Here is a 25,742-nt window from a genome sequence, read left to right as displayed (position 1 = left end):
GGCCCGGCGCACCAGGGTGCTTACCCTGGCAAGCCACGTGCCAGAGGTTGCTGACTCCTGGCTTAGAATGTCTGCATGGTGGATACCTCCTCTTGCAAGTCACTCCCTGCTCTTTCAAAGGCAGGGGCTTCAGGTTCTCTGCCCATCTTCCCAGTGCATGCTCCCTGCTTCCTCACCTGCCAGTCACCCTCCCCCTGTGCCCCTAAAATGATGGATATGGTTAGAGATGACAATTTCCTGCAATATCCTAGACAAACCTTACTGTATAACGTTAAACCAAGCTGTACTGAATTAAGTTTAAATATTTTAGGAATTCATTGTATTAAAAATGCAAATGTTTACATATTATTGCGTAATATCTCCGGGGGGAGACATAGCTAGCATAAACCCTGGGAAGTGTTATGACCTTCAAAAGATTTTTGGAATTGTGTGCCAGACAAGAATGAACACTTAAAGTTGAGTGAGTTTCCCATGAAGTCTCTAGGGGAGTGGTATGCAAATATACTCCCTCTACTTATGCAAGAACTCAGCCTTTTCAACATTCGCCTTCAGAAGGGGACTTTTGTCTTCTGATCACCTGTTACAAGAGGACAAGACCAGAGGCTCAAATTGTATAAAACAGTGACTCCTAGATTCATAGCGTTGCTTGTCCTGAGCCAAGGCTGTTATGAAGTTGTAACCACAGGAAGAACTCCTGTGTAGGGTTTGAAGGACTGACTCCTACCATAGCCCTTGCTGGAGTTAGGGTGATCTCTGGTAAGCTTACTAGCATGTGTGGGTTCTTTTATTGTTTTAATGTTTTCTCTGTTATGCTTTCCCATTAAAAATAAGAAGCAGCTTAGGAAAAGTTGTGTGGTAACTTATAATTGTGGGCAACTATGTTGCTTAAAACCTTTGAAGAGAAAGCAAAGCAGGTCTACTTGGATGGTCTGACTTGCTGGGGAACTCACAGTGTAGGCAGGGAATTGTGCAGCCTGGAGAAACCCTGGTCAGGAGAGGGAGAGAGATGCACATCTCAGTCCAAGAAAGGTGCAGGCTGAGGAGCCAGAAGTCTGAGAGTGGGTACCCTTGGTGGACCATAAAAAGGGAATAGAGGTGCAGTTGCCCTGACCTGTGTCAGGGTGTACAAGCAGGGGAGTTGGAATATGGCAATGATTTATTCATTGTGTCATATACATTATAAATCAATCTGAAATGTTATTCAGTAACTTGGCAAAAAGATACATGCAGTGGCACAGCTACATCATTCCACAGAGACTATTACACAATATGAACAAATATACAGTAAGCACTTTCAGTAATAAGGAGCAAAATGCTTTTGATTGAAAGAAAATCGTATTACGTTTTCATTGGATACTTTATCATATTCACTCAGACTTGATTAGTTTTGCAATTCATGCTGCACCACAACCATCTATAAACTCTAAAACTAAATCCCTGTTGACAGAACATCAAATATTTATAAGCATCAAGAATGATTGATCCGTTTCATGCAATATAAGTAGTACTTTGAGAGGGCAAATAAAAAAGAAAATCTTACCATCCATGTCCTTGTGTAGGATCATCCAGGAGCACTCGAATTATATATAAGAAACAGCTTAATAACTTGAGAGAAAAATTGAACAATCGTATTCTGAGACCTGTTTGATAAAAGGAAAGAAAATACAAATTCAGTTTCTTTAGATTTTAATTCATGTTTAATGTAAAACTACTTAAAAGGAGCAAGATATGCCTTCAACTCAAGTCAGAGAACTTGTGATGACAAGTATTCAAATATTAATATCTGGAAGTTTTTTATGGAATAGCTTTGTGTAGGGAATGTATTATTGCCCAAATGTCTAAAATATTAAATTATATTAAAGTATTGATAAAGTGGCACAAAAGTCAGAAAATGTAAAAACTAATACCTGGGAAACTTTAACTCTACTCCTTTGTGTGTGTACACTGAACTGTACTGCACACAAGGTCTAAAATAATGCAACCAAACATAATGCAGTGTCTTCTACAAGCTCAGGACCCAGTTAGGTAATAAGTTCCATGTGGGCAGATGCCCGCACATATTTTAAAGCCTCTTTGAACTCAAAGGGGCTCGACGTAATCACAGTGTTTGCTGCTCTGAGGGGCCAATTGAAGCCAATGGAGCCATTGACTTAATGGTCATTGAATCAGACTCTGAGCTCATTGCAGCATCAGGACCAAAGATATGTATGTGATCTTGTAATTAAAGAGAGTATAGTCTTAATTGCACAAGTGTAATTTTTTTTGCATTTAAAACTTACAATAAAAAAAACCTTACCAGTGATTATACTAATAGTCACTGTTGGCAAAGGCAAATGGGTAGAAAGCAATATGATTAGCAACCATTAGTAAATTGTACACTTGTAGACTGAGGCTCCAATCTTGAATGCAGAGTTCTATTGATGGATGTGAGCTCACACGGATCTGATTGCAGGAGCAGGATATTAGTAAGCACCAGTCAACCATAGGATAACTAGTGTCTGTCACTGTAAGCTAAGACACCAATTCTTCTAGCACTTATGCATGTGAATAGGCCCATTGTACTGAATAGAACCAGTCATACGTTTGCCTTGTTAGGGCCCAATTATGTTTTTCCATACCTATGTGTGCTTCTAAGAGAAGAATGCAAAATCTATTTATTGAGCATAACTCCTTCTCTCCCCTAGCCCAGTGCTGGAGCTCCCATGCATTTCATCAACTTGTGCTTTTGGGGGAAGTTGCATTCAAACTGAACATTAAGTTACAGTTTCTGAAAATCATTCCCCTCTTCAAAAAGTAGAATACTTAATTACCGAAAAATTCAGAACAGTGTCTACTTTAACTATATCTTAGAATCTGTGTATGAGAGACAGAGAAAATAAGGATTTATAATGGAGCACTGTTTGCTACTTTAACTGTGGAGATCCATTCATATTATGAAGGTTAGAGTAACCCCTTTTGGAACCTGGCATTGGTAAATTGGGGGTTAAAACCCCACCCTAGGTTCCCAAGCAGTGAGAAGTCCTACAGCTGTGACCAGCAATTAGACTTGTCAACATTTATCTAGAGACTTCTGCTGTCTTATCAAATCTAATTAACAGCAGACTCTTGATTTCCCCAGAGCAGGGAGAAAGGAAAGAGGATATAACCAGAGTCTGAGAGGGCTGGGGTATGTGCATATTCATTGCTGTGTTGTAAGCTTTACTTTTTTTCTTTTTGAACTGTTGCTGAAGGAAGAACTTCTTATTTGAACTAACCCTTTTGGGGAAATCTGCATAAGTAGGACTAGCTGCTATGCCAGCTGGGCTATTATAAGTAGGCAAGCAGGTGAGGTGAGAGAATAAAGGGCATTTTTGTATTGGCCTCATCTGTCTAGGCCAGTCCTTCTGTTAACTACAATCTGCAGTTTTGTGCTTTTATTTTAGTAAATGTTAATCTCTGTGTGGAACACATCCTGATTTCCCTACTGATAATACAGCAACTTTTAATCATTATTTGAAGTCATATTTTGGTTATAAAAGGTAACTAGAGTGCCTGACATTATCTGGGAGCACATGGACAGTAGCAATGTAAACTTCCCCCATGCTGCTCTGCAATGCACCTCAAATGGGACCTAGAACAACCCCCTAGAGAGAGTTCATGCTTAAAGATCAGCTCAGGCACGTTTGCAGAAGCCAGGCCTTGGAGTTCAGTCTTATTGCCAAAAAATCAATCTTCTAAGCCTCCCATAAATCAACTTAGAAAATAAATGCTAACTGAGACATTTGGTCATTGGTCTGTGAGATGGGTTGAATCACAGAAACGCACTGGGAGCTGCCACCTGATGTGCCAAGACTACTTCTGCCCCTGCTTTCCTGCCCTGGCAGCTTAGGACTTCAGTTCCCTGCCTGGTTTGAGCCAGACTCACTAGCCTACTGCAAACCCAGACCCAGGGTCTGAACCACGTCCCCTAACAGCTGTAGGCTTAACTGAAAGCAGCTTACAGAAGTGTTCTTGTATTTAACACTCAGATGCCCAACTCCCAATGGAGTCTAAACCCAAATAAATCAATTTTACCCTGTATTAAGCTTATAAAGCTTAATACAGGGTAAACTCATAAATTGTTCGCACTCTATAACACTGAGAGAGAGAGATGCACAGCTGTTTGCCTGCCCCTCCTCCCCCAGGTATTAGCGCATACTCTGAGTTAATAAGTAAAAAGTGATTTTATTAAATACAGAAAGTTGGATTTAAGTGGTTTCAAGTAGTAACACAGAACAAAGTGAATTACCAAGTAAAATAAAACAGAACACACAAGTCTATATCTAAGAAACTTAATACAAATAACACCTCACCAGGTTCAGTAAGCTTCCTTTTACAGACTAGTCTCCTGCTAGTCTGGGTCCAGCAATCACTCACACCCCCTCTAGTTATTGTCCTTTGTTCCAGTTTCTTTCAGGTATCTTTGGGGGTGGAGAGGCTCTCTATTTAGTCAGCTGAAGACAAAATGGAGGGGTCTCCCATGGGCTTAAATGGACTTTCTCTTGTAGGTGGAGACCCCCTCCTCTCACCTATGCAAAGTCTAGCTCCAAGATGGAGTTCTGGAGTCACCTGGGCAAGCCACATGTTCATGCATGACTCACAGTTTTTACAGGAAGAAGCCATTGCCCACATGGTATCTTGAATGTCTCCAGGAAGACTTCTTATGCGGATTGGAGTGCTTCTTGATTGGGCACTTAACTTTGCAAATTCCTTTCTCCAGGAACTGACCAAATGCTCTACTAAGGTTATTTAGAAATCAAGCCAGTACAAGGCCAATATTCATAACTTTGACTACAAAAATGATACACGCATACAAATAGGATTAATAGATTCAGTAGATCATAACCTTTACATAGATATGCTACATGCATATGTAGCACAGAACATATTCCAGTTATGTCATATATATTCATAAGCATATTTCCATAAAGCCTTAGAGGGGGGCACCATCATGGTCTGTATTGAGATCTTGGAGGTTTATTACAGAAAAAGCTCTTCTTTAATAAGGTTTTTTAGTACCCCTTCTCATAAACAAATTAGGGAAATACAACCTAAATGGAGCTACTATAAGGTGGGTGCATAACTGTTTGGAAAACCGTTCCCAGAGAGTAGTTATATCAGTGTTTCACAGTGAAGCTGGAAGGGGATATTGAGTGGGGTCCCACAGGGATCATTTCTGGATCAAGTTCTGTTCAATATTTTTATTAATGATTTACATAATGGCATAGAAAGCAAACTTATGAAGTTTGCAGATGATATCAAGCTGGGAGAGGTTGCAAGTGCTTTGGTGGATAGGATTAAAATTCAAAATGATCTGAACAAACTGGAGAAATGGTCAGAAATAAATAGGATGAAATTCAATAAGGACAAATGCAAAGTACTCCATTTAGGAAGGAACAATCAGTTGTACGCATACAAAACGGGAAATGACTGCCTAGAAAGGAGTATTGTGGAAAGAGATTTGGTGGTCACAGTGGATCACAAGCTAAATATGAGTGAACAGTGTAACACTGTTGCAAAAAAAGCAAACATCATTCTGGGATGTACTAGCAGGAGTGTTGTAAGCAAGACACGAGAAGTAATTTTTCCACTCTACTCCACTCTGATTTGGTCTCAACTGGAGTATTGTGTCCAGTTCTGGGCACCACATTTCAGGAAGGATGTGAACAAATAGGAGAAAGTCCAGAAAAGAGCAACAAAAATGATTTAAAGATCTAGAAAACATGACCTATGAGGGCAAATTGAAGGAAAAAAAGGGGGGGGATTGTTTAGTCTGTAAAAGATGACTGAGAGGGGACATAACAGTTTTCAATTACATAAAAGGCTGTTACACAGAGGAGGGGGAAAAATGTTCTCCTTAACCTCTGAGGATAGGACAAAGAGCAATGGGCTTAAATTGCAGTAGGGCAGTTTAGGTTGGACATTAGGAAAAACTTCCTACCTGTCAGAGTGGTTAAGCACTGGAATAAATTGCCTAGAGATTTTTAAGAGCAGGTTAGACAAACACCTGTCAGGGATGGTCTAGATAGTACTTAGTCCTGCCTTGAGTGTAGGGGACGTTGGGATATGTAAGGGTTAAGTACAGACCTGGGAAACAGCTGGTGTTCAGACATGGTATTATACCGCTTCTTTGCTTAATAGATAAAGTGCAGGCACCATTTCTGCACTTGATAAAGTGCTACCCCTTTCCCTTCTGCTTGTTAAGGATTGATATGCGTTGCAGCTCCATAAGGAATGTGGGAATCTAAAGGATACTCTTTGTGTAAAGCAGTATCATCTCCCCTCCCTTCCTTTCCCAGCTCCCTAAATGAGCTCGGAGTCATGGCCCTTTCCTTCCCTTCCCAGCAAACTGCTGATTAAGGGAATTTGTGGATGCAATTATTGCAAAGAAATGTATCTTCAAAGTAAAAATGTCTGTAGAATATGCTTAATGCTGTAAACAGGGGCGGGAATAATTATATTCATTGTATGGGCGTTCTTATTACTCAATAAGGGTTTTGGGAGTGTTGTAGTAAATGTAGGTATTTACATACTAACTTGGATAAAAAGAGTGTACTGTAACTCAGTGCCTACTCGACAATTGGGTCGAGGGGAACAAGTACCGCAATAAAGAAGCCCATCTACTCAATCTGCCTCTGGGTCAGCCTGCTCTTTCTCTACCATGTAGGGTAACCAGACAGCAAATGTGAAAAATCGGGACAGGGGCTGGGGGGGTAATAGGAGCCTATATAAGAAAGAGTCAAAAATCGGGATATCTGGTCACCATACTAACAGGGGACTTGACTAGAAGACCTCTTGAGGTCCTTTCCAGTCCTATGATACTATGACTTTCAGACCTGGGGTGGCAGAGAAAACATAGCAGGCCATATTAGCAAGACAAGACTACAAATCAAAAGAGAGAAGTTTTGCTGTATAAAACATGTTAGATGCCATTATGGCAATTATTTTAAGCAATATCCTTCATACTGCAACTAAGATGCTTTTTCCCCTCAAAAGTATAGTATACCACACAGAAAATTCCAGTAGGTGTCATAAATCTAAATGACAGGAAATGGTTTGGAGAATTGGACTTATTTTCATTGGAAAATACAAGGTTTTGAGATAACCCCAATAGAAACTTTAAATGTTGCAAAAGCAACTTAATAGTGATAACGTGGCAATTGAGACCACATAAGTAAACAAGCAATAGCAAAGGAAAAGCACCCCAGAATCCTGAGGGCACTGAATCTGAGTAGTGATGCTGCTATATTCTCTTTCTAAATGTAGTTCATTACAAAACTACTAATGCATGGAACAAAAAAAAACCTAATGCCTGTAAAAAAATAAAACATCACTCATAACTTCTGCACATGTCATGAAGAGCTGCTTTCCCTTGATATATTGGATTCATTTGTGACAAACAATTACTTAAAAAAGTAGTCTTGCTATACAAATCATCTGGGCTGCTAACCAGATTCCCATTGCTGCTTGGTTATTATCAGAGCATCTCCCTATTCTGCCTCTATTTAATTCCTGTACTTCCAGAAATTTTCATTTGATCAGAACTGAGACCCTTTGGTGGGTTCTGCTAAGGAAGGACTCAGAGTCCAAAAAATAAGAAGCTTATTTTAGATTAACTCTATTCTTGGTAGAAAACAGCAAGACTTTGCGCTGGTGAAACGTGGGAGTCTACATGGGCTTGTTTGTCTGCAACACTCAAATTCTGGCAAGAGATCTGTATGGACAGAGTGAAAATGTGTCGGTGGAAAAAACATGAAATCACTACACAGAGCTGTCAGCTCCACTGTCTCTGAAACAACGCAGGCTGCAGGGTTCACTGGCATGCAAAGCGGAGGAAGCACACCAGGGCACAAGCCCTTTGTCATCTCCTACTCCACTAAGGAGCATGGAGTTGGCTATTGCAGCGAGGGATAGAGCACAGCTAAGACTCTCAGAAATATGATTTAAATTGTATCTCTTATGCAGTGTTTTCCTGCAGAGTTTCTATGGAGCCTGGGGTGGAACTTATTCTCTTATGGCAATCTCACAAGGGATAATAATGCCGCTTGTACTCCTCCTGGAAGTGAATCTTCTCCCTGGCATGCAACTGACCACAGAGTCAGGGGCTGTTTTTTACTAGCACCTGAGCTGGTAACTCTGCTTGTTTAATCCAGTGTTTCTCCATTCCAAGATCTAAAATATGTTACTTCTCTCACCTCTGTCCTTTTCTAGTAGTCATGAACAATTGTTTAGTCTAGCTATTTTCTTGTGTATTGTGGGGTGACAGTGTTTGAATACCCACTCTAAAACTACTGGTTTTGGAATTCTTCATGTATAAGATTGACTGGTTCCTTGTCTGACTGACTTTCTCTTTCAATAGGTCAGGTTTTGTGAGCGTGTTGTATGTGTGACCAATAAGTATTGCTTCCAGTACTTGGAAGTTTATCTATTTCAAGACACTTGAGTGATAGTCTATAATTTGGTAAATATTCCCTAGATAAGCCTGTCCCAGAGTTCATTTGGTATAGTTAGGTATTTGAGTCTCTCCTCTTGTTGATGCTATTGACTGCTGGAATAGTTAAACAGAGGGCCTGGTTCTCCAATGCTTTGCACTTTGAATAGTCAAGCACGTTGTTATTATTTTTTTATTATCATAGCACCCAGGACCTCTAGTCATGGACCAGGACCCCATTGTGCTAAGTACTGTACAAACACAGAACAAAAAGATGGTCATCTGTTTAAAGTGGGTGTGAAACACTATTCTTCTCATTGAGTACAGTTTTACACTCTTTGCACATGTCTAAATGGCTAGCCAATGTTAAGGTAGTAAAGGATTAGGCTCAGATTTGTGTCACTATGTCCAGGAGTTTCTAGTTAAAACATATTTTTCTAGTCCTAAATGTCTTAGTGGAATTATTTTAAATCTTTTTTCTCTATGTGAAATGGGTTACTAGTTTTTATTCTTTCCGTTCCTTCAAACATCACTGTAAATCTACTATTCTTAAATTTCTCTTTGCTGGTTAACTTTTTTTATTTCTATTTTAAATGCTGTCAGTACCTCAGTATGGTTTGTCTGACTGGATTTCAGTTCTTTTTTTCCCCCATTCCTAAACAGATTGTCAAGTAGCACGTGTTTGCACAAACTGTCTTTATCTATGCTATTTTGACACTGGCGTCTGACATTTATATTCAGCAACATCAATCATCCACTGTTTTATCCAGTTATTCATCGTTTTGAGGTGATGTGATTATGATTTCATTGTCTCTGTAACCATGGTATCACCCTTTGGTTTAAAACAAACAAACAAAAAATTGATAACTGTGGTCCACAATCTGTTTATTTCATTAACAACATAAATGAATAAAATGTTGTTGTTACCTAAGAAAGGCACAAGTAAATGTGTGTTGAGATTGAGAAGAAGTGTTTGTGTATAGACTATCACATTGTCCTGCATTGGTATTGCTTCTCACCCAGGTTTGGAAGGATCAAATGATAAATGAGGTAAAATAACTTAAATGGTGCTATACCAATTTATTGCAGCTGAGGATCAGGTCTTATTCATTTAGCATTGTCTTTAAGTATTCCTTTAAATCTTTCATTTGTATCTGCATCATTTTTCCATCTCAATTGCATGCACTGGGGCAAGGAGTTAATTAGTTTGGAGTATGGCTGTTGTGATAGCTTTGGTGTGAGCTTTCCCATAACTCTCTAGCCCATTTCTGTTTTTAAGTGTAGCCACTTCCAGAGCAGGTGGCTTCAGGTCTTACTTCAAAACATAGCATTAATAAGCTTCCCGGATGTGGGTATTTCTTCCCACCGCTCCCCCCCCCACTGAATTGACGCTTCATCTGTTTTTTCTCTCTGAGACTTTTTCTAGGGTGTGATCTTATACTGATTCATCTTGCCAGGTACAAGCAAGTCACAGCAACGTGTCATCACTTCTCTGTCATTATGGAGCTGGCTGGCACTCTATGCCATATTTACTGTAAACCTTGCATGCATTTTCTATGTGGACATATTGATAACTAAATTTTGGAGCTGTGTGAAATATTATGATTTTATTTTTGTCAATTTATAGAAATATTTGACAAATTGGGGGAACTCTGAAATGGTTGACACATCATGCCATGTGTACTGCATATCATTTGGATTAGGGTAACTGAGTATTGTATAGAAATACTTAAAATTTAGATCTCTATTTGTTGGTCACATAAAACACACATAATTAATCAGGGAACCAAAACTAGCTAAACCTACTCCATGAAGTCTTAAAAATTAATAGCAGCTACTCAGAGGGAAAAGATGTATTTTGTGTGCGCTCTCTGAGCCGTTCAGAAATCAGCGTCTGTGATAACCCTTGCTGTAGTGTATGACAGGAGTGTTCTGTGTTCCCATTGAAATCCACCCAAAACTCATGGTGTGGCTGGGGAGGCGGGGGAAGAGACAAGCCATCCTTGGCAGCTCCCTGAAACACCAAATGGGACAGCAATTGTGCCACCAGAACTGTTAGAATGAGTAGGAGGATACTGGTCTTCCCCACCAAAATACATCAGTACAAGTGATTAGGGTTTGTTGTGTTTCTGCCATAGGGCTGTTTCGTTGGGGAGGATTTGGATAAAAACAGACCCCCACATGTCTTGGTAAGAGAGTTTAGCTAATCATATTAACTCTTGTACTTTTTGTGGTTTTCAATATCACTGGACTGATAACTTTGTCCAACCAAAACAACTTGCCAAAATCAACAGGAATTCACAAAATGTTTCAGTCGATCCAAATGTGTTTATTTTTGCAAATATATATGTAGAATTTCCTTCCTGCTCTAGTGAGTAGGAAAATAAATGATTAAGGGAGCAATTGAAGAGCCAGGTTCATAGGTGTCTAACAATATTAATTATGTGGAAATATAGTGATGCTTTATCAGAATTTGCATCAACAGTATAATCAAACATGCAAGCAGGAGCTTGCGAGCAGGACAACTGAAACAAAGAAATGGGGGGGGGCGGGGCAGTGAAGAGAATGAAGGATTAAAATAATCCAATAAATCCCCTATCAATAACACTTTAAATATGGCAATCTATCATTATCACAACAGTGTACGGGCAAAGCAATTCCTTCTTTGCAACATGCCCAGAGACTAGTTAACATACAATCAAGGGAGTATAGGAGATTGTGTTACATACATATAACCCCCTTCTTATATAAAAAGGAGTACATACACACAGAACAAAGAAACATTATTGCCCTAAGTGAGCCCAGTTTCCTGGATCCCTAATCTTAGGCCTGGTCTACACTAGGAGTTTGTCGAATTTAGCAGCGTTAATTCGAATTAACCCTGCACCCGTCCACACAACGAAGCTATTTAGTTCGACATAGAGGTCTCTTTAGTTCGATTTCTGTACTCCTCCCCGACGAGGGGAGTAGCGCTAAATTCGACATGGCCATGTCGAATTAGGCTAGGTGTGGATGGAATTCGATGCTAATAGCTTCAGGAGCTATCCCACAGTGCGCCACTCTGTTGATGCTCTGGACAGCAGTCCGAGCTTGGATGCTCTGACCAGCCACACAGGAAAAGCCCTGGGAAAATTTGAATTCCTTTTCCTGTCTGGCCAGTTTGAATCTCATTTCCTGTTTGGACATCGTGGCGAGCTCAGCAGCACTGGCAGTGATGCAGAGCTCTCCAGCAGAGGAGTCCATGCAATCTCAGAATAGAAAGAGGGCCCCAGCATGGACTGACCGGGAAGTCTTGGATCTGATCGCTGTGTGGGGTGATGAGTCTGTGCTTTCGGAGCTGCGCTCCAAAAAACGGAATGCAAAGACCTACGAGAAGGTCTCCAAAGCCATGGCAGACAGAGGATACAGCCGGGATACAACGCAGTGCCGCGTGAAAATCAAGGACCTGAGACAAGGCTACCAAAAAATCAAAGCGGCAAATGGACGCTCTGGATCCCAGCCCCAGACATGCCACTTCTACGAGGCACTGCATGCCATTCTCGGTGGGTCTGCCACCACTGCCCCACCAGTGTGCGTGGACTCTGACGATGGGATAGTGTCAACGGCCGGTTCCTCGGCGATGTTCGTGGATGGGGAAGATGAGGAAGGAGATGAGGAGGACGAGGCAGTCGACAGCGCTTACAACGCTGATTTCCCCGACAGCCAGGATCTCTTCATCACCCTCACGGAGATCCCCTACCAACCCTCCCCGGACGTTAACCCGGACCCTGAATCAGGGGAAGGATCAGTCGGTAAGTGCTTTAAACATGTAAACATTTATTTTTAATGGAACAGGAATCTGAACTATGTGAAAAGAAGGTCAATATATATGGGGATAGAACAGAAATCCTCTTGGGAGATCTCCACGAAGCTCTCCTGGAGGTAATTGAAAAGCCTACGCATGAGGTTCCTGGGGAGAGCTGCCTTATTGGGTGCTCCGTGGTAGGACACTTTTCCGCGCCAGGCTATCATCAGGTACTCTGGGAGCATTGCCTCCACGAGCATGGCAGCATAGGCCCCTGGTTTGTGCTGGCTTTCACGCAGCATGCGCTCTCTATCTCTGTCAGTGATCCTCCTCAGGGTGATCTCGCTCGGCGACTCCTGCATTGAATTAGGGGAATTAGGGTAATGTTAGTATTGGGAATGCTTCACTGTTCCTTTGCATAACAATAAGAGTCGGTTTACAGCCACGTGGTGGAGGCTGCAGAGGGGCAGCATACAGGGATCTTTCCCGGGGACAGCCGCCGGGGGGTGGAACAGGGGCAGAGTTCATGCTTTCCGGATTGCCTGCAGCAGGAGGGCACTGCTATACATTAAGTTTTAAGCAGCCAAAAGTCTACGGCTTACCATGCCTGCCTGCTCCACGGATTCTGCTGTCCTGCCCCGCTTGTCTGATCTCCAGTGCAAGACCCCAGGCAATGAATGCGAAGGCCGAAAATTCGAACTTGTCCTGAGAGTGCATGAGATAGGTGCTGTGCATGGTCTTGTTCACAGAGACAGACTAGACTATGTTCATTGTTCGCAAAAATGTATCTTTGTAAGGAATTCACTCCCTTTTTTCCATCACACAGCTGCGACTGTCTCCCGACCTGCCCCAGCATCCCCCTCACAGAGGCTGGCGCAGATTAGGCGGCGAAAGAAAAGGACACGGGACGAGATGTTCGCTGAACTTATGGGCTGCTCCCGAGCCGAGGCGGCCCAGCAGAGCCAGTGGAGGGAGAACCTCTCTCAGTACCAGTGCTCACACAGCGAACGGGAGGACAGGTGGCATCAAGAGGACCAGCAGGTGACTCAAACGCTGCTTGGACTAATGAGGGAGCAAACGGACACGCTCCGGCGCCTTGTGGATGTTCTGCAGGACCGCAGGCAGGAGGACAGAGCCCTCCTGCACTGTATCTGCAACCGCCCTCCCCCGCCACAAAGTCCAATACCCCCCTCACCCAAAGTAAGAAGAAGGAGGGGCGCCAGGGGCCATGAAAACTGTCACTCCACCCCTGCAGAGTGCTCAATTACCAAAAAGCTCTCATTCCCCAAATTTTGAGAAGTCCTTCTGTCATAAACAGATAGTTAAGGGTTAAGGTCTCTTTTACCTGTAAAGGGTTAACATGCAGTACCTGATGACCACCTGACCAGAGGACCAATCAGAGACAAGATAATTTCAAATCTCTGTGGAGGGAAGCCTTTGTCTGTGTTCTTTGTGTAAGTGTTCGTGCTCTCTTTGGATCTAAGAGAGGCCAGTCATGTCTCCAAGTTCTCCTGGAGTAGTTCCTACTATTCAATAGTGAGTACTAATTAGAAAGGCGGATTAGTCTTATAATTTGATTTCTACATTTGCAATTGTGTGTTTGCTGAAGGAAATTTTTTATTCCTGTTTGCTGTTACTTTGCTTTTACTGAGAAAGAAAGGAGGGGATTCTCTCCAGAGATTAATAAGTTTAGACCCTGTGTATTGTTCCATCTTGGGATACAGAGACAGTTACTTTCTTTTTGTCCTTTTAATAAATTCTTTTCTTTTCTGTTAAGAACTTGGTTAATCTTTTCTTGGGTGGATTCTCAGGGAAAGGGGAGGAGGGAAGTATCCCTCTGTAGTTGGATCCTGGTATCTCTCCTAGGAAAAGGGAGGGGGGAGGAAGTAGGGGGGAATGGTTTATTTCTCCTGGGTGTAAGAACTCCATGGATTTGGGGCTCTTGGGATCCCCAAGGATTTTGGGGAAGGACTGTGTCCCAATACACGTACCTTATTGGGTGGTGGCAGCTTTTACCAGATCTAAACTAGGATTTTAGTTTAGAGGGAAACCAATGCAGGTCCCCATTTTGGAACCCAACAGCTCTAAGTGGGGGTGAGACCTATGACACCTTCCCTTCCTGACTCACCCAAGCCCCAATCCCAGTTTCATCCCCTAACTGTCTAGTTGATTATTAAAAATACTTTGCTGTTAATTACTGTTTCCATCATGTTCTTGTACAGAAGACTGTGTTTGAAAGGGGGAGGAAGGGGGTTGGTAATTGCATAGGACAGTCACCTTTACCAGGGTACAGACACGGGGGCAGGATCAACAGCAGGTCACACACACAGTGCAGTCAGTAGGCACCCTGGTCGGTCTGGGAGGTGGTTTTCATGTTCTGTGTGGGTGGGGGGTACGTGACTTTGTGGCGGGGGAGGGCGGTTACAGATCTTATGCAGCGGTCCTTGTGCTGGACCACAGAGCCACGCAGCAGGGGAATCTGTAACCGTCCTTCCCCGCCACAAGGTCACATAGCCCCCACACACAGAGTCCCGAAAAGGAGGGATGGCAGGCTCCATTGAAACAACCAGTCCGGCACTGCAGACCGCTCTAGGAGCAGGAGCCTGTCATTCCTCGAGTTTAGAAGCGGTCTTTTCATCACTACACACCCTACCCAGCACAGTCTGCATCCCAGTTTCAACCCTTTAACGCGAAGTCATTAATAGAGAAAACGTTGTTAATTAACAATGTTCCATGTATTTTATTTTTAAACGTGTGTTGGAAGGGGGGAAACGGGGTGAACTGGGTATGTAACTGCAGAGGATAGTCAACAGTAACTGGGTAAAGAAACAGAGGCAGGTTCAGCTTCTCTGTAAAGAAACTGAACAGTCACAGGTCACACTGCTCGCTGAGGAACCTAGCTTTCAAAGCCTCCCGGATGCACAGCGCTTCCCGCTGGGCTCGTCTAATCGCACGGCTGTCTGGCTGAGCGTAATCAGCAGCCAGGTGATTTGCCTCAACCTCCCATCCCGCCATAAAGGTCTCCCCCTTGCTCTCACAGAGATTGTGGAGCACACAGCAAGCTGCAATAACAATGGGGATATTGGTTTCGCTGAGATCCGAGCGAGTCAGTAAGCTCCTCCATCTCCCCTTGAGACGTCCAAAAGCACACTCCACCACCATTCTGCACTTGTTCAGCCGGTAGTTGAAGAGTTCCTTGTCACTGTCCAAGGCGCCTGTATAGGGCTTCATGAGCCAGGGCATTAGCGGGTAGGCTGGGTCCCCGAGGATCACTATAGGCATCTGCACATCCCCAACAGTTATTTTGTGTTCCGGGAAGAAACTACCTTCCTGCAGGCTTCTAAACAGACCAGAGTTCCTGAAAACACGCGCGTCATGAACCTTGCCCGGCCACCCGACGTTGATGTTGGTAAAGCGTCCCCTATGGTCCACCAGTGCTTGCAGCACCATTGAAAAGTAGCCCTTTCGGTTAATATACTGGCTGGCCTGGTGGTCCGGTCCCAGGATAGGGATGTGAGTTCCATCTATAGCCCCACCACAGTTTGGGAATCCCATCGCGGCGAAGCCATCTATGACGACCTGGATGTTTCCCAGGGTCACTACCTTTGAGAGCAGTAGCTCAACGATTGTGTGGGCTACTTGCATCACAGCAACCCCCACGGTAGATTTGCCCATGCCAAAGTGGTTCTCTACTGACCGCTAGCTGCCTGGCGTTGCAAGTTTCCAGAGGGCTATGGCCACTCGCTTCTGCACAGTCAGGGCTGCTCGCATCCGGGTGTCCTTGCGCTTCAGGACAGGGGACAGCAAGTCACAGAGTTCAAGGAAAGTGCCCTTACGCATGCGAAAGTTTCGCAGCCACTGTGATTCATCCCAGACCTGCAGCACTATGCGGTCCCACCAGTCCGTGCTTGTTTCCCGGGCCCAGAATCGCCGTTCCAGAGCATGAACATGACCCATTGCCACCATGATGTCCACGGCGCGGGGTCCTGTGCTTTGTGAGAGGTCTGTGCCACTCTCACACTTCATGTCCTCACTGCGCTGCCGGAGCCTCCTCGCCCGATTTCTCAGCATCTGACTGTGGAAGAGGTGGACGATAAGGTGCGAGGAGTTGACAATGGCCATAAGTGCAGCGATGATCGCAGCGGGCTCCATGCTCGCAGTGCTGTGGCGTCCACGCTGTCACTGACCAGAAAAGTGCGCAAACAGATTTCCCGCCGGTGCTTTCAGGGAGGGAGGGAGGGCAGGAGTGACGGTTGAATGACGACAGTTACCCAAAACCACCCTCGACACATTTTTTTCCCCCAGCAGGCATTGGGGGCTCGCCCCAGAATTCCAATGGGCAGCGGGGACTGCGGGAACTGTGGGATAGCTGCCCACAGTGCACCGCTTCCAATGTCGACGCTTGCCCCATTAGTGTGGACTCACAAAGTCGAATTACTGTCCTTAGTGTGGATACACACGTTCGACTTTGTAAGGTCGATTCCACAAATTCGAGTTAAGTTAAATCGAACTACTCTGGTAGTGTAGACATACCCTTAGTGTAGTCCAAAAAGGGCTATTACATTTAAAAAATGCAAGTTCCACTTTCAACGTGTCTATTTTGTTCATAACTATATTCTCAATTTTCTGGAACCTGATGCTTAATTTAACTGGTTTGTAGACTTCCAATTAGCTGCCAGAAACATAAATTTGGTAAGTGTCAGGATATTGAAAACTATGTCTTGTTCTGTGAATTGAATTGAATACCAAATAGGTTCATTTGCCCATACCCAAAAGGCTATGTACATAACTGGTAAGTATGCCATGTCCACCAAATATGTAGGAATGTTTCTGCAGCATTGCTACACAAGCAAAAAAGCAGATAGTTCTGACATGAGCTGTGTGCATTAGAGAAGCTTACACTGACTTCAATGTGTGCTGAGAAGATTTCACAGATTTAAAAGCAACACAGAAGATTGATTGAGATGTGGATGTTGAAATTACTGCTTCAAGGCTGTAGGTTTAGAAAATATTTCTGCTATACAGAAATGTACAGTTTTGATTAATCTGAGTGCAAATATAGTTTTACATATATGTTAAATACCATTTTTATTCACTGCCTCAAGGTATACAGAAGAGTTACTGTCTATTTTGCATGGTAACATGATTGTTCTGAAGTACTTTAAGAATTTTTCATACAATACTTCTTGTTGGAATGTTTGTACTTTGACCTAATGATGGGCCTTATTCATGTTGAATAGTAATTTACACCAGGAGTATTCCCACTTTAGTCAAGTAGAGCTCTATTGAGTGTGAGTAAGAGTACAAAAGCATGTCACCAAGTTTTAGTAATATCATTTAGATATTTTAATTTGTACATTCAAGTGTGCAGATCTCAACAGAACTTGTAATATATGATTTGGTTTCTCTCTCATTCTCACACATATCTTTAAGCATACATATTTAAGTAATTCCTAAATCACTCTCGTCATCTGATTACTTACTGGATATAGTAGTGCATTTAGAATTCTCTGCATTTACTTTATTAATGCTATGCAAAACTACTCAAGCTCCTGTGAGGCCACTTGACCCTCTGAGTCCACACATTTTCCCTTCCTTCAACACAAGAACAGTTTGGGCAGGGGAGTAGGACATGTCTGGACAAGGGGACCATATGGTCTCCTCAAATCCTCCATAGTTTAGAGAGAGTGAGAGTGTGTGTGTGTGTGTGTGTGTGTGTCTCTCTCTCTCTCTCTCTCTCATATTATATATAAAACAGCCCTGGGAGAGGTCTGTGGCAAGGGAAAGCAGCTAATAGGCTGATTGGGGAAGCAGCCACAGCTGGGCCACGCCCCAGTCAGGCCTCAGCTATACAAGAGGCTGGGAGCCAGGCGCTCAGCACTCTTTTGCCTTTGGAGAGGGAGGGACCTGGCTGCTGGGGAGTGTACCAAGGTACCTGAGGTGGAGCATATGCATTTTATGCGGTGTGATATGAGATCTTACATGTAAAATGAAACAAAATGTGCTTGTCTGTCACCAAAGTAGCATTGATTTGAAACTGACTGACCAAAAAAACAAAGGAAAGTAACTATAAATGGCAGTGAATTGAGTTTAGGGGTTCACTTGAATGTGGAATTACTAAATTGGGAATAGTTGCAAACAGCATAAGGCCAAAAATAAAGAACACAAAAGAGTTTAGAAACATGGATGGGTGGGTATAAGCAAGACAGTGGTATGTGGTGCTTGGGGGTGGGAAAAAGAGGGATTTAGACATCCAAGCCTGAAGTCTTTAGGTCTCTTTTGCTTGTTCTACTTCAGAGCTGCATTAATCACAACAGTATTCCTAATATGGAGTCCGAGTTCACACATGCTGAATTCGCTCCATTTACTGATAATTTTCAGTTTTGATTTCAATGGAATTCAGTCGTGTAAGCATGTGGACTCACCCCTGCGGTGCCTCCTGCTGGTCTCTGTCAGGAATTAGCTCATCCAGCTTCTGGAGTGCCCTCTGCAGACCGGTGATCCGCCTTACCACCGCCCCCCCATGTCCCTCCCAGGACCCCAGTGCCCCTTTCTCTGGGGTGCTGCCCCTCTGGCAGTAACCCCTCAGTCTCTGACTCTCCCCACCTTGCCTCAGTGTAAGGCTACTGCCAGTCACCAACTAGCCCCTGTTCCCTGGGGCAGACTGCAGTATATAAGCCACTCATCACTGGCAAGGGGGGTTTGGACCTGCTGCCTCTGCCTACCCATGGGCTGCCCCCTGCAACACCAGTACCTATTTGGCCTTAGACTAGGCCGGCAGCCAGATCAGAGCTCCCTAGCTCCTCTAGCCTTCCCCCAGCCCTGCTCCACCTCAGGTACCTTGGTACACTCCCCAGCAGCCAAGTCCCTCCCTCTCCAAAGGCAAAAGAGAGTGCTGAGTGCCTGGCTCCCAGCCTCTTGTACAGGGCCAGCAGAGGCCTGACTGGGGCGTGGCCCAGCTGTGGCTGCTTCCCTAATCAGCCTATTAGCTGCTTTCCCTTGCCACAGACCTCTCCCAGGGCTGTTTTAAGTCCTTCAGGGCAGGAGCAGGGTGACCACCCCACTACAGGTACCTACTCACTCTTGAAAATCCCACTAGGTTCTTATCTGCATCACTACCTGCCTAAATACCTTTTAAAAATCTTGGTATCTTGCTGTTAATTGATTTATCTCATTAGACTGACCTAACACTTGGTAAAGCACCCCATCCTTTCATGTATTTATACCTGCTCCTGTATTTTTTACTTCATACATGTGATGAAGGGGGTTCTAGCCCACGAAAGCTTATGCCCAAATAAATTTGTTAATCTCTAAGGTGCAACAAGGACTCCTCGTTTTTTTTTTGCTGGTACAGACTAACACAGCTACCACTGAAAGCTTTTAAAAATCTGTTTGCAGTGATGGTGTAGCAGTGTTGGTCCCAGGATATTAGCGAGACAAAGTGGATGAGGTAATATCTTTTTATTGGACCAACTTCTGTTGATGAAAGAGACAAGCTTTCGAGCTACATTGAGCTCTTCTCCAGGTCTGAGAAAGGTACTCAGAATGTCACAGCTAATTATAAAGTGGAACAGATTGTTTACCATGAGGACGTTAACACATATTCTAAGGGACCACTTCATTTTAAATGTGTCTGTTATGCTAAACAATCTGTTCCACCTTGTATTTTGCTGTGACTCTCTGAGCTCTTCAAGTCTTGGAAAATTACTCAGTGTAGCTTGAATGCTTGTCTCTTTCACCAACAGAAGTTAGTCCAATAAAAAGTCATTACCTCAACCACCTTGTCTCTTTCTTTAAAAATCTGTCCACTTACCCCTTCTCTGTCTAATGCAAGGGTGAAAATATTTTTCTTATCTGTACCAAGCCCTGAACCCACCTGAGCTGTACTTAGGGTAAAATCCATTCCCCCACCTGCATAAAGCCACTGTAATCTGGCTCTATATGGATAGAGGGCAAAAGGTAGTGACATCAACAATGCTAACACATGGGGCCAGGGTGTGCAGTTGCCTTCCTCACAGTTAAGGTATACACATCAGATTTTATTTCATTCAGACTGTTGCATGGGATTTGGGAATGACTGGATGATTGTAAGGTAAATGTCATAGCCCCTGCCCATTGTGGCTTTCTGTGATGGCCTAAGCAGGTCTGGTTTGGAGACTTTTGCCACAACATGTATGGACTGCGTCTTACATAGCTCTTCTGGCCACAGTTTCCTCCTGCAATTAGTGTGACCAGACAGCAAGTGTGAAAAATCAGGGTGGTGGTAATAGGCGCCTATATAAGAAAAAAACTGAATATTGGGACTGCCCCAATAAAATCAGGACATCTGGTCACCCTAGGTAGTGGGGGAAATCTTGCACTGGCCCTCCATCTCCTGGTTGAATTTGAGCTTTCATACAGGCCGTAAGTTAGTTATGGATACAGCATGATGGAAGCTCTTTGCAAGGGGGGGATTTCTCCCCAGTGCACATTTGGTGTTAGTTAATTTTAAAAGCAGGGAAAAGATCACTGTTAGTTTTAAATGTGACATTCTGAGTGAAAAATCATCTAGGTCCCATTCAGCAAAGCAGTTAATGTGCTTTGGTGAATGTGGGTAGCCGGCTGAATCAGGGCTGAAGAAAAAGATTACAAGGCAACTAACATTTGTTTGTATCTGAAATACATGTCCACGTGTTCAGAAATGCCTTAGAAGCCAAGATGCTCTTTCGGCTGGTCACCTTTCTAAATTATTTTTGCAGCCTAGATAGTTTGAAATTAATTTAAGAGGAATTTGATAAAATAGAACAGGTTTGAAGCCCACATGCCTCTGGAATTTTTGTTCTCCTTCAGAAAGCTACGTGATGACCCATCCAAATACACTGACATGTCAGATCCATGGAAACTAGTCCATCTGAAGACATTGCAAAAATAAAACCCAGTCAATAAATAGTTGTCCCCAACAAAATGAAAGAGAAAAAACAACAACACTAAATTGCTAATGTGTTGTGAGACTTCATCATGGAAATTCTGTTAAAAACAGAATCTGCTAATCTCCTATGGATGAAATCTTGGCCCCATTAAAGTCAGTGGAACTCCTGATATTGACTCTAATGGGGCCAAAATTACATCTCCTATATTTAAAAAATGCATGTAACAGAAATTAATCAAAACTGCTTACTTGATCTTTGGTTTTTGATGAAAAATAGCTTCAGTCTCTCTTTAAATGTATTTTCATTCATATAAAATTCAACTTGTACCCTGAAACAGAAAATAGAGTATTTCAATTAAACAGTCCATCTATTAAATGATATATATATATGTACACTTGCACTGCAAAATATCAGCATTTTCATGTGATTCCTCTTAACATCTCTTCTTAGCATAAAATTAGAGGAATATATTAAGAATTTTAAGTAAAATGTACATTTAAACACTTGGAACATATTGATTAGAATAATTAGAAGTTAAATGCTAAAAAGACCTTATGTCATCTCATCTATCCTCTGTAAATGCAGGATTTGTTCCCTGCACTACTGAGCATAGTGTTTGGCCTGTTAGTGCTTTTAAAATCATAAGCACTTGAGTTTAATACTTCCCTTGAAAGACTATTCTGCAGTCTGAAAGATCTCTGTCAGGAAGTCTTCCCTAATATTTAATATAAGCTTCTCTTTTTCTTAGTTTAATTCCATTACTGTTTACTATTATTGTTTTCAATAATTCCTTCTCATTTCTTTCTCGGTGTTTACATCTTTCAATTATCTTATAGTGGGTGCCTTATCTCCAGGGGCGGCTCTAGCCATTTCTGCAGGGGGGCGGGCTCTGCCGGTCGCTGGTCCTGCGGCTCCGGTGGACCACCCACAGGTGTGCCTGTGGATGCTCCACCGAAGCCGCGGGACCAGCGGACCCTCCGCAGGCACGCCTGTGGGAGGTCCACCGGAGCCGCCTGCCGCCCTCCCAACGACCGGCGGAGCGCCCCCGCGGCATGCCGCCCCAAGCACGCGCTTGGCGTGCTGGGGCCTGGAGCTGCCCCTGCTCATCTCCACCCTGTCCCCTCTAAACCATCATTTGAGCTGCTTACAGAGTCCTTCCTCTGTTTGTGGCACATAAGGGATTTTTTAAAAAAGGCCCTTTTCCCTCTCCTTCCCCTGGGAGAGGGAGAATCAGAGTAAAAGAAAAAGGCAAAAGTGATCAGTCTCTTAGGCAGTTTTTCAGTCTCTCCTTTGGGGTTTGGCTTATCTGCAGGTATACTGTCCTTAATCAGGGGTAGGGTCTGCCTCCAGCCCCTCCTTTTGATCACCCTTGCTTGTCTTCCTCTTGGTTGTCTTCCTCTTGCTGGTCTGTCCACATGGCCAGTGGTCTCTCAGGTATAGCAATTTTCTCCCTAGTCACCCCCACTTCCTGTGGAAGGCTTTCCCTTTTTAAGCTTCCTCCCTCCAGGCAGATCAAGTCTCACAGATGTATCTCATTAGTGCTGGCTGAGCCCAGAAGGGCTCATATGCTGCCGCCTCTCTGAGACCGAGGAAATTGTCCCCCACAATCTTACCCCTGCTGTCTTGGGATAGGTAATCTCCATCTCTGATTTTCCATCGGAAAAAAAATTTGGCAGTAACATGGTCCTTTCCTGTCTGATGTTGCACTCTGAAACTATGGGGTTGTAGCACCAGGTACCATCGCATTATACATGGATTCACATCTTTCATGGTATGGAGCCAGTAGAGGGGAGCATGATCTGTGATTAAGGAGAAGGGGCTACCTAGCAGGTAATACCTGAGAGAATCCGTGGCCCATTCGATCCCTAGTGCCTCCTTTTCAGTAATTGAGTAGGCCTTTTCTCTAAGGAATACCTTACTAGTCAAGTATATGATTGGGTGGTGGTCTTCTTCAATGTCTTCTGAGAGCATGGCACTTAGGCAGACATGTGAGGCATCTATGTGCAGTTTGAATTCACAAGAAAAATCAGGGCCGAAGAGCACAGGTGCCCGGCATAGCTGTGGTTTCAGTTCATTAAAAGCTTCCTCCCTGTTCCAATCCCACCAGATCTTCCTTGGGTGGTTTACCTTTAATTAGGTCTTTAAGGCAGGCTGAGACTGAGGTAAAACTGAGGCTAAACCTCCAGTAATAAATTGCCAGGCTGATAAAATACCTCATTTGCCTCTTCTTCCAGGGAATTGGGCATGGTATTAGGGTCTGTGCCTTGTCAATCACTAGTTTCATGAGGCTGCACCATCCATACCCCAAATTGGGTACCTCAGTCACAGCTAGTTACATGTTGTGGGGCTGGTCCTAAGAACTGCATCTTGAAGGGTCTTTAACCTTGCCTCTCAGTGCTGCAGATGGTCTCCCCAGGTAGGACTATGAACAACAGTGTTATCTGTATAGGCCTCAGCATTCTGATGGTGCCACCTTTTTAGTAACCCTGGGAAAAACATGCCAGTTGCTTAGTTGGGGGACTAGGGAGAGATTACATTGCTTTTTAATAACAAAGTGCTTATCTTCATTACTGCTGTTACATTTTTAACAGGAGACATTCATTATTTGGTTGCTGTTATGCAAAATATACAATCTTCAGTGAGTTTTTTTCAGGTAAGTAAATAAAGAAACATAAGCTATTAGATGAGGTACTTCCATTTAAAAAGGAACACTGTGTTACTGATCTCTTGACATGGTTTAAACTAATCTCACATCTTTTTGGAAAGAAAATTACAGTAGTCACTTACCATGAAACAATACATGCTAAAAGTAAGCAGTGATATAATAATGAGGAAAGAGAATATGGAGGCTAATCACTTTCCTATCAACTGGCATTGAGTCTCTCTGATAGCCTGTCAGCAGCTGTCTAATTCTCCTTCCCTTTCCTTAGCAACCACTGCTTACAAGCAGATTGGGATTCCACAGTGTGGTGGTTTCCATGGCAAAATGGATTACAAATGCAGCTCACTTGTACATTCAACTCTCTCTTTTTTTAACTGAAGTGAAAACTACAAGTGAATTCTACATTTGCAGAAGCTGTAATTAAATTTAATAGCCAGATAGATAGATAGAGATATTATACATATACAATGCATCTAATATTCTCTGTTAACTTTGACTTAAGCCTACAGCAGAAAGAACAGTAGCACAGACCTCCAGAGAGAGAGTCTTTGGTCTGGCATTAACTAGATTATATAAAATAATTTTAAGACAGAATGAATGGTTTGGGGAGAAGCCCATTTGTGTCATTTAGGGCAGAAACATTAGGGTGGAGTTTCATCCTTAGCTCTGCATTTCTGGTCTCTTCAGAATTTGAGGAGAGAACTGTTTGCTTAAATTTGTGTGGCATTCTTCTTCTTTCATATTAAGAGATACCAATATTACATGTTAGTGCTTAATATATCACTTTAACTCTGAGAAGTACAACTGGAGAATGAATGGTTGGAGGTAAGGAACGTGAGCAACCATCTACAATATTGAAATGCTTAATATTAGAGAGAGAATCTACAGCTTTAGTCCATGCCTCTTACAATCACTGCAGTCTCTCCCGAGTTTACTCTTTCTTGCCTGGTATTATCTGCTCTAGTTAACATAGTCAGATGGTAAATATCCGCGATAAGAAAGACATACTTTTCCGGAAGAGCACATCAGAAAACAAGAATGACCCAGTCTTGCAATTCATGCTGGCATATTGCTTCTACACTATCAAAGGAAGTATAGGACCTTCTAAATCACCAACAAAACTTTTTAGCACCTGGCTTTTCCCTAGAAATCTTCCATTCAAGCACTGTCAGACTGAACCTGCTTAGCATAAGAAGCCTGATTATTACAGGAGTCATTGCTATTCATTTTATAGGTGTTTGCCTTTTTAAAATGAGAATCAAATCACTTAGTTAATATTTTTTCTTTGACATAGTGCATAATGGAGTTTACGGTAGATGTTAATAGGCTCAGATTATTAAGTATAGTTGCTAAGGGAGTTTTAAATGAATGAGTGAGGCTCATATGGTGCATTTTTTGTAAATCTTGTGCATTTATATAGCAGTAGAACATTTTTCTAAGACTTGTTTGTGCCTGGTGGTGTGACTTTATCAAAAATGAATGTATTCAGATCAAATGGTGATAACATAATATGTACACACAACTTGTAAACCTACTGACCTCTGGAATGTATCTTTTCTGTACTATACTCACAAGTAAATAATACCAGCCAATTTTTAATCTCTTGCTTTTTCTGTTCTTGATAGAAAGTAAGAAAGAAATCATAGTTCTTTGCTCTCCTTATCAGAAAGTAATCTAAGGAGATGGTAGAGTGCTATTTCTTTTGGTTAGAGATGGATTAATTCCAAGGCCAGAAGGGACGATTGTGATCATCCAGTCTAACCCCCTGTATAACACAGGTAGCAGGACTTTCCCAAAGCATATCTTTTAGAAAAACAACTAATCTTGATTTTAAAAACTAGACAAATTCAGACTGGGATGTTTTCAGCTTCCCGCCATTGGCTCGTTTTATACCTTTCTCTGCTAGATTGAAGAGCCCATTATCAAATACTTGTTCCA

At 42.8% G+C, this 25,742-nt stretch overlaps 1 protein-coding gene across 4 annotated transcripts in view; it reads right to left on the bottom strand.

Moving 5' to 3' along the window:
* Positions 1 to 25,742, bottom strand: part of KCNT2 (potassium sodium-activated channel subfamily T member 2) — a 283,005-nt gene that overhangs the window by 197,712 nt on the left and 59,551 nt on the right. For all 4 annotated transcript variants that reach the window (XM_045026023.1, XM_045026024.1, XM_045026025.1 and 1 more), the window contains exons 2-3: positions 21,391 to 21,470; positions 1,541 to 1,640 (exon numbers count right to left, since the gene is read on the bottom strand). In XM_045026023.1, the coding sequence (XP_044881958.1) occupies positions 1,541 to 1,640; positions 21,391 to 21,470 (180 nt within the window). The remainder of the gene's footprint in view (positions 1 to 1,540; positions 1,641 to 21,390; positions 21,471 to 25,742) is intronic.

This window comes from Mauremys mutica, chromosome 8 (genome assembly GCF_020497125.1).
Source record: "Mauremys mutica isolate MM-2020 ecotype Southern chromosome 8, ASM2049712v1, whole genome shotgun sequence".
In the NCBI taxonomy this organism is placed as follows: Eukaryota; Metazoa; Chordata; order Testudines; family Geoemydidae; genus Mauremys; species Mauremys mutica.
The sequence above is the reverse complement of the archived record's forward strand: the minus strand, read 5'-3'. Positions and strand labels throughout refer to the sequence as shown.